At 43.1% G+C, this 9,971-nt stretch overlaps 1 protein-coding gene across 1 annotated transcript in view; it reads left to right on the forward strand.

Moving 5' to 3' along the window:
- Positions 1-8,761, forward strand: part of LOC122544796 (uncharacterized) — a 62,110-nt gene extending 53,349 nt beyond the window's left edge. The window contains exon 5 of the mRNA XM_087975295.1: positions 7,538-8,761. Coding sequence (XP_087831421.1) covers positions 7,538-8,761 — 1,224 coding nt within the window. The remainder of the gene's footprint in view (positions 1-7,537) is intronic.
- Positions 8,762-9,971: the final 1,210 nt, after the last annotated feature.

A 9,971-nucleotide genomic window follows, 5' to 3' on the forward strand; every position in this document is an offset into this window, starting at 1 on the left:
GTGAGTCGAGTTAAGCGCTGGTATTATGTCCTGCTTTCTATTTATGTCTTTTGGTTTTAGGATGGGTGATATCATTTCCATTCTTTTTTCTCAGAGCATGGTAGATGGGGTCCAAATCAATAGATTTCCAGTTGGAATGACATGTTCCAAGGAAGTCTTGTGTGTGTTTCTGGTTGGCTTATTGGATGGTAGCTTGTCATAGGATGGATGTATGGTCCCAGTCAACATGGTGTCCTCCTTTGTCTGTATGTAAAGATACTAGTGATAGTGGATCATGTGTTTTTGTGGCTAGTTGATGTTCATATATCCTGGTGGCTAGTTTTATTCCTGTTTGTCAGATGTCGTGTTTGTTACAGTCATAGAATCCCTATGTGTGGAAATATGCCCTTCGGCCCAACAGCTCCATACCGACCCTGTAGAGAGTATGCCAGCCAAGCCCATTCCTGTACAATTACCCCTGACTTATGTACCACTATGGGCAATTTTAGCATGTCCAATTCACTTAGCCTGCATATCTTTGGATTGTGGGAGGAAACCGGAACATCCGGAGGAAACCACAGACACTGGGAGATTGTGCACACTCCACTCAGACAGTCACCCCAGGATGGGATTGAACCCGGGTCCCTGGTGCTGTGAGGCAGCAGTGCTAACCACTTATATTTCAACAGTCTTTCAACTTTAAACACATTCATCACAGTCTTCCCAGAGGATTAGACTGTTCTCTCTCATTAGAGATGGCTGGTGGTGGTTTATCTTGAGGGTCACCACACCTCAGCTGAGGGGAAAGGCCGAGAAGGAGATCCTCACATTTCTCCAGCTTGGGTGATACATAATGTGAAGCACCTTGGTGTACTTTTGTTGAAATGTTATCATCAGTATTAGCTGCTGCTGTTGCTGTCATTTATTGGCAAGACTCATGTCAAGTGAAACAATTTCAGGGAGAAATTGGCAGCTGGCAGAGCTCCCCCACCCAATGCCAAAAAAGTTAATGCTTTTGTTGTGAAAGAAAATTGGCAAAGAAAAAAAAAATAAAGTGTCATGTACCTTTAGAAAGAGTGGAAGGGTTGATTTTTCAAAATAAATGAAAACAACATTTATGAATTGGAGCAACAAACTAAATTAACAACGCAGGTTTCTTTTCACATAACTGCACTACCGCAAATGTCTGTATTATGGGAAAATGTTATGTACTAAAATCTGTTCTTATTTTGTAAAGAGTCAGGTCAATAGGTTTAATTTTGTCAACAGTGATCAATAAGATCTTGATTGATACAGCATCTCTGTGATATACACTGCTGGTTAATATTTGATCGAGTAAGTCTCCACTGACCACCACAAGAACAAAGTTTTTCCCTATCTGAACTGTCAGAAAAGATGTGCTTTCTTCACAAATTTTGACTTCTTGATGTGTTTGTATGTCTTGCAATATTTGATTTTAAAATATGTAATTTACAGTGAAAATGAATTGTTTGTGCTTTTTAATGTTAAGTTTCAGGTACGCTGATAAGAAACGGTGTATGCATTTAGGCCGTCTAAAAATAGAATGCTTTTCATACTCAAAGTTGCTGTACAAACAAAACACAATTTGGGAGGTGATGGTTGTTCCCTATCTCAAAGCCAATATAAATAATACCTGTGGTGTCAACACATGCAACCACTGCCTTTCACTTTTTTTTTGAAAATCATTGGGAATTTAACACATCACACTACTGCAGCAGAATCTGAGCACGTTACATCGGGCTTCCCATCAGGATGCTGTAACAAACCTCAACCTAATTTGGGATATTGGGGAAAGTGCAAAATAAATGAATCACTGGTATATACCCTGTGGTTAAAGAGCGCTACAACAATATTGTACGGACATGTCAGCTGTCTTGGTGAGACCGAACTTTACTCTGCGACACCTTGATTGGTTGTCGCTGACTGCATGTAAAACGAAACATTATGGAGTAAAGACATTTTTGCGACAGAAACTGTTTTATTTGGCCTTCAGCAGTCACACCTACACTTTTACCATATATTTTGCTGCTTATTTTGATTTAACTTGATGATATGTAACCTCAGTTGCTAAACAACCCTCAGTGGAGCCTCCAGCGTTATTTGAGATCCAACACAAAAGCCAACTTCTTCCGAATACAAAATGTTGCAGACTACAAAGAAAAATCATACAAAAGCATTTATCAACACCCAGATCGATTTACCGCAAGAAATAGCAGTATTGGTCATTCTGCTCCACCATTCAGTGAGATCATGTCTGATCTGATAACCCTCAATTCCATTTTCCTGCCTTTTCCCCAAAACCCTTGATTCCCCACTGATCTTGCATTGACACCTTCAATTTTTCAGAAGCTTAACTTATATAGGACTTTGAATACTGAGACACTTGGACACACAGTACCAACATCAATCCTTGTTAATTGTCCTTGCTTCTGTGCCACAGAAAATTGTTTTCTGGATCCTTGTTTGAGTCTACAAACTGCTCAATAAGCTCAAACAACCCTCCTCTGTTCTTCTAATGAGCCAATATCTCTGATCGCTCCACTTCAATGAAACTGAAAAAGCTTGCTATCAGTTTTGGTTGCAGCCAATAGGGCCAGGATTAAAGATGATTCTCATTTTCCTAAATACTTGGAATAGATTCAATTGATTTTAAACAAACAAGATCTGACACATGTTTGGGTTCGTTTGAGAAGTTTAGCAGAATTGTTTTTCTCAGATGGGACAATGAAACTTCTTTAGATTGTTTCCACTATTGGAGGTCTACCTCCAGTTCTTAGCACATTATAATGATCTTCTGAACTAGTTTTATTTCATTATATCCATCCCTTTAAACAAACCAATTCTTCCCATAAGTAAATTCATCCATCTCCAGCACATTTCTAGGTGATATTTTTCCTTAAATTCCATTAAAATGTCCTATCACTTTCCTTAAATCTATGCCCCCTAATTGCTGAAGCCGTCCACCAAGGGGAAAAGTTTCTTCCTATCTCGACCCTAAGTGTCTTATCTGTACAAACAGGTCCTCACCCAGCCTTCTGTGCTCTAAGGAAAATACCCTCAGCCGATCTAATCACTCTCATAGCTGAAACCCACCAACATGCACCACCCTGGGTTAGTATTCCCTTCTGCACCCTTTCTAGTGCCATCACATCCTTCTAATAATGTGACGACCAGATCCACTACTCCAGCTGTGGCCCAACGAATGTCTTGTACAGTTCCATCATGATCTCCTGGCTCTCATGTTCAATGCCTTAACTATTGAGGGCAAGTATTTCATCTGCCGCCTTAAACATTTCATCCACATGTCCTGTTGCCTTCAAGAATCTATGAACACATATACCTTTCTCTGATCTTCAGTATATTCTAAATTCTTGTGATTCATCATGTACTCCCTTGCCTGTTGATCCTCCTGAAATGTATCATCTCAATCTTTTCAGGATTGAACTCCATCTGTCATTGTTCTGCCCATCTGACCAACCCATCTTTATTGTCCTGTAGTCTAAAACGTTCCTCCTTGCCATATATTAGTGTGAGTTCTGAATTTCTTTTGGGCCTGATTTATTTAGGTTGCATTGTGTTTATTTTGTGGGATATTTTAAGAAGATTGGGAGGACACTTGGATCCAGTATCTGTTTATACCCAAAGAAAAAACTCAAACCAGAATTTTTTTTATCCAGTGTTTTCCCTGGTAACATTTTCGCAATGACTTCAATTCCCGCAACACCCTTAGCTTAACTTAAACTATGTTCAAATCAAGACATTACTGAATGGAGATCATAACTTCTTGTACTATTAAATCTGTCTCAAGCAATGCTGCAAATTAGGTAACCTTGCATTATTATTTTATAACTGTGCTCAAAACCTTTTCTAAAAAGTGACCGGATGAAGACTGAAGTTGACTGAACTGCTTTCTTCATTTTATAATATTGCCAAAAAAAGTACATGTTCGAACATATGCAATCTTTCTCTTTCTCTAAAATAGGTAATGAGGTGAAAGGGAATAATGGACAAAGCAATGAAAACAATGCTGACTCTAATTCAGCAAGTATGTTCTTTTCAATAAGTTTAATTCAATATTTACATTAATTACAGTTATGTGAGTGACACAAATAACAATACTTTAAGGCTGTTAATTAAGTTTAGAAATTCAATCACACTCTGTGTAGATGGCTTAAAATCATTATATCAAAAGCTTAAAGCGCTTGCATAAAACACAAAACCTCAGTTATGTTTATTATTTCCCAAAATGGGTTATCAAGTAAAAGGGAAGTATTATTGGAGATTTGATGACAGCGGGCAAAATGGCAACTCTAATTTCGCAAGTATGCAAGGTTTAAGCTTAAAATGCATGACAGGTTTATTTATCCAAGAAATAAGCACCTTTACTCTCTCTAATATTAGCTCCAATTATCAATATTTGATATGAATTTAGAAGATCTAGCTTGAGAAATCTACAACATATTGCCACACGCTTGCCATAAATACGACAGTAAAATTAGTGAAAATTAAGTCAGATCTTTGTGGTTACTGATCCAGAAGATACAGAAGCAGAATCAGTCCATTCGACTTGTTGAGTCTGCTCCACCATTCGATCATGGCCAATGTTTCTCAACCCCATTCTCCTGCCTCCTCCCTGTAACCCTTGATTTCTTTACTAATCAAGAGCCTATCTTTATCTGTTTTAAAAGCACTCAGTTACTTTCCTCATTTCAGTGGCAATGAGTTCCACAGAGTCACCTCTTTCTGACTGAAAAAAATCTTCCTTATCTCATCCCAGCATTTCTTGCCACCGAGGACTATGGGGGCAGAGTCCATGTCTATACTTCCTTGCATGGTAATTTGTAAATAACATTTGTTTTTTCAGGTTCATTAGCTGCTGCTTAAGTGTGTTGGTAGATTTGTGGGCTACCATGATGCAGAGAGGTTTGAGTTGTCTGGACATCATTTCACAGATGTCTTTGATGTAAGGTAATGTGGCTAGGGTTTCTGCGCGTGTGTCTGCTTGTTTGAGTTTGTTGTTGAGAAATCAGCGGACAGGGTTTATTGGGTACCGTTCTTCTTGAATATGCTGTATAAGTATTTATCTTCTGCTCTTCGTAGTTTCTGGGTGGTGCAGTGTGTAGTGGCTCGTTGAAATAGTGTCCTGATGCAGATTTGTTTGGGATGATTTGCTTCTGCATTAGGTACTTGGGTCTGTGTATGTTGTTTTCCTGTAGATGTTAGTCTGAAGTTCCCTATTGACTGTTTGCTGTACTGACATCTAGGAATGGCACTTTGTTGTTCTCTTTTGTGAATTTTATGCCAGTAAGGATATTGTTGATGGTGTTGTAGGTTTCCTCTAATTTGTTTCATTTTGTGATGACAGGTGTCATCTCTGTGGCGGACCCAAAATTTGGGTTGGAGCGTTGGGAGGGCTGTTTGTTCGAGTCTCTGCATTATTGCTTCTGCTAGGAACCTTGATATTGGTGGTCTCATGGGTGTTCTGTTGATTTGTTTGTAGGGCTTGTTATTGAATGTGAAGTGGGTGATAAGATATGGGTCCACAAGCTTGACAATGTTATCTTTGCTGATGACGTTGGTGCTGTTTGGTGTTTGTGTCTTTGGTGGTTCTTGTAGTGTAGTCAGTGTTTCTTTGGCCACGTTGATGTTAATGGATGTGAACGGGGCTGTTATGTAAAAGGACAGCATTATTTCATCCTCCTCTATCTTGGTGTCTTTGGTGTTCAGGAATTCTTGGGTGGGCTGAATGGAGTGGCATGAATCTTCTACTCAGTGTTTTAGTCTTCACTGGAGGTCTTTGACTAGTCTGTATATTGGTGTTCCAAGTAGTGAGACTATGGCCTGAGGTGGGCTTCTGGTTTGAAGAGGAGGAGAACAACAACAAAGTGCCATTCCTAGATGTCACAGTAGAGCGAACAGTCAATGGGGAACTTCACACTAGCGTCTACAAGAAACAATACACACGGGCCAAATACCTAACTACAGAAGCAATCATCCCAACGCCCACAAACGAAGCTGCATCAGGAGATTATTTCAACAAGCCACCACACATTGCAGCCCAGAGGAACTGCGAAGAGCAGAAGAGAAACACGTATATGTATTCAAGAAGAACGGATACCCAATAAACCCAGTCCGCCGATTTCTCATTGATGCTTCCAAGCTAACCCTCAAATTTGGTTTGTCCCTGCATTCTTTCCTGGCTGTCTTTTGTGGGTTTTGAAAACTTTCCCAATCCTCTGACTGAGGATAAGAGTTGGGAAGTTGTGTTGTGGCTGTACAGGACATTGGGTAGACCACTTTTGGAATATTGTGTGCAATTCTGGTCTCGCTCCTATCAGAATGATGTTGTGAAACTTGAAAGGGTTCAGAACGCATTTAAAAGGATGTTGCCAGGGTTTGAGCTGAATGGGCTGGGCTGTTTTTCCTCGTGTATCAGAGGCTGAGGGGTGACTGAGAGTCATTAATAAAATCATGAGAGGCATGGATAGGGTAAATAGACAAGGACATTTCCCTGGGTGAGAGAGTTCAGAACTAGAGGGTAAAAGGTTTAGGGTGGAGGAGGGCAAGATTTAAAAGGGTCCTAAGGAGTAACCTTTTCATGCAGAGGGTGGTGTGTGTAAGGAATGAGCTGCCAGAGGAAGTGGTGGATGTTGATACAGCTATGACATTTAAAAGGCATCTGGATAGGGATATAAATAGGAAAGATTTAGAGGGATATGGGCCAAGTGCTGGCAAATGGGACTAGATTAGGCTAGGATATCTGGTTGGACCGAAGGGGCTGTTTCTGTGCTGTAGATCTGACTCTGGCTTGCCACTAACATTTGCCATGTCTGTATGTTTAGTTTCTCTCGGGTTGTCTGTGTCAATGCCTTGATGTCACATTCCACCCACCACATACCACCACCACCACCACAGGGACGATAACCAATTCATGTCTTTTTTTTTTATCAAGAAGCTGTATTGCAGGTTCAACCTGAATTTACACTTGTTTTGCTTCCCAAAATCAGACTTGCTCACTCTCAGCAATATCCCAACATCCTGAAAGATATTAACTTTCATGTGGTGTTATCCAAAATTCGAAGGTGTCAGTCCTGACGTTTTTGCTTTTTCTGTCCCTGTAAGATCCTGAATCAGCACCTTCAGGAGAATTAATTTGAGGGAGTGAGAATAGAGGAAGAGAGAGAGTGTGGGATGCTTTCAATTTTGTGGAACAACAAAAGAAAAAAATGTTCTGCAGAAAGTGGAGTAGCTTGTTCTGAATTTCTACCCTGGACTGACCGTGATGACTTTTGGAATCTCTTTTTTTCTAGAGTATTTGAAGATCTGAAGACTGAAGTTTAAAAATCAACAGATGAAGGGCCTATGCCTGAATCGTTGATTCTCCTGCTGTTTGGATGCTGCCTGACCTGCTGTGCTGTTCCAGCACCGCACTTTTCAACTCCTCTCCAGCGTCTACAGTCCCCACTTTCACATCAATGTCTGACAGTCACTCAATCCATCGGGACCTCAACGATTTTCAACTATGATTCTGTGAGAAGGAGCAAAACATTTTGGTTTCTGTTTCAGACCATTTTCAGCATTAGTGGGACTGGATGAGTGTCTCTACTGTTACAGCGCACTGTGTGTAAAGCCTGAAACAGTTATACAGCCAGGAAAGAGGAATTTACTGTGGGCAGGGGCCATACACAGGGCTGTAGCTGCGGCCATGGTGAAACCAGAGGAATCCCACACCGTGGAGAAACCATGGAAGTGTTGCGACTGCGGGAGAGGCTTCAATGCCCCATCTGTCCTGGAGATTCATCGGCGAAGTCACACCGGGGAAAGGCCATTCTCCTGCCCCGAGTGCGGGAAAGGCTTTACTTGCTCCTCCCACCTGCTGGACCACCGCCGAGTCCACACTGGGGAGAAGCCATTCTCCTGCCCTGAGTGTGGGAAGGGCTTCACCTACTCCTCCCACCTGCTGGCCCACCAGCGCGTCCACACTGGGGAGAGGCCCTTCCCTTGCTCTGAATGTGGGAAGGCCTTCAGAAAATCCTCGGACCTGCTGAAGCACCAGCGGGTCCACAGAGGGGAGAGGCCATTCAGCTGCCCTGAGTGCAGGAAGGCCTTCAGTGATTCCTCTACCCTGCTGAGGCACCAGTGGGTCCACACAGGGAAAAGACCGTACTCGTGCCCTGAGTGCAGGAAGGGCTTCACCCGCTCTTCTGCTCTGCTGACCCATCTGCGGGTCCACACGGGTGAGAAGCCCTTCAGCTGCCCCGAGTGTGGGATGGCCTTCAGCAGGTCTTCCCACCTGCTGAGGCACCAGCGGGTCCACACTGGGGAGAGGCCTTTCTCCTGCCTCCAGTGCGGAAAGTGCTTTACCCAGCCCTCCAACCTGCTGACCCATCAGCGGATCCACACCTCCGAGAGACCGTTCTCCTGCCTCGAGTGCGGGAACGGTTTTGCTGTTTCCTCTCACCTCGTGGCCCACCGGCGGGTCCACACAGGGGAGAGGCCATTCAGTTGTCCCGAGTGCGGGAAGGCCTACAGCAATTCCTCTGCCCTGCTTCGGCACCAGCGCGTCCACACCAGAGAGAAGCCGTTCTCCTGCCCCGAGTGCGGGAAGGGCTTTACCCGCTCCTCCACACTCCTGACCCACCGGCGGGTCCACACAGGGGAGAGGCCATTCAGCTGGCCCGAGTGCAGGAAGGCCTTCAGTGATTCCTCTGCCCTGCTGAAGCACCAGCGAGTCCACACCGGGGAGAGGCCCTCCCCCTGAGTGCGGGAAGAGGTTTACATTTTCCCGCAACTTGCGGAAGCACCAGCGGGGGCACCAGCGCTCACAACAATCAGATTCCACTGCTGACATTGCCATGAGTCCTCCCCAGGACTGATTCTCCTGACAGTGGGTGCAGTGGGAGAGTTGGTGCACTGTATTTGTTTTCCATTGGACTGTAACCTCACGGCTCAGGGGTGGCATGGTGGCTCAGTGATTAGCACTGCCTCATGGCACCAGGAACCAAGGATCAATTCCACCCTTGGGGCGACTGTCGGTGTGGAGTTTGTGGAGGGTAGGACAATGGATGAGATAAGAAACCGCTGCCTTTCTTGAGACAAGTCTCCCGGAGAGAAGTTGCAGACTGATTGTCTGATCTGTTGATCCTCACAGTGCCCCATTGCCCTCAGTTAACAGGAGGAGGTCCACACAGATGTACCGAAGCCCCTCTTTGGACAGTAGAAGGAAACTGTGCAGACAGGGAAAACGTGCAAACTCCACACAGACAGTTACCTGAGGCTGGAATTGAACCTGGGTCCCTTATGCTGTGAGGTAGCAATGCAAAGCAGTGTGCCACCCCAAAATGTTATAAAATTTGAATAAACCTACTAAGTTGGAAATGTGTCCATACCAAGAACTTAGTGTAAATATTTGGAAGCAAAAGTCCATCGGAATTGTCTTTGGGATGGATCCAAAACTTACTTCGTTAATACTTTGACCTCTGGAACTGTCTGCCAGAGAGTGTGTTGGAGTCAGATTCAATTATGGATCATTAAACTGAAAAGGAAAGCAAGGTACTGTAGTGGATGTCAGAATATGAGTTTCCTGATTGGGACTGTTCACTTGCTCCTGTTACCATTTCAGGTTGCTAACTTTTCGTTAGCATCCTGCACATGTTGGGATTTTTTCTCCTTTCTAGTATCTACTTGAGTGACTCAGTGACAAATCTAGTTTATGAATTGTTCCTATGATATCTCATGAGAGGGTTTATGATATTCACAGTGTGTCCAAGTGAGGAAAAACAAACTGTTCATCTTAAATATTTGACTTTAAACAATGGAAATAAAATTAATGTTTGGAAAACACACAACTTGCTGTGTAGTAAGATAATCAGAAATAGGAATGAGAGTAAGTAATTGACCGTTGAGATGCTCTGTCTTTCATTTATCTAAATTCTCTTTCCTGCACTTGTTTTTTCATGACTTCATCTGCT

This window comes from Chiloscyllium plagiosum, unplaced genomic scaffold, assembly GCF_037043375.1.
Source record: "Chiloscyllium plagiosum isolate Xiang-an unplaced genomic scaffold, Cpla_swu_hap1 HiC_scaffold_27, whole genome shotgun sequence".
NCBI classification, from domain to species: Eukaryota; Metazoa; Chordata; class Chondrichthyes; order Orectolobiformes; family Hemiscylliidae; genus Chiloscyllium; species Chiloscyllium plagiosum.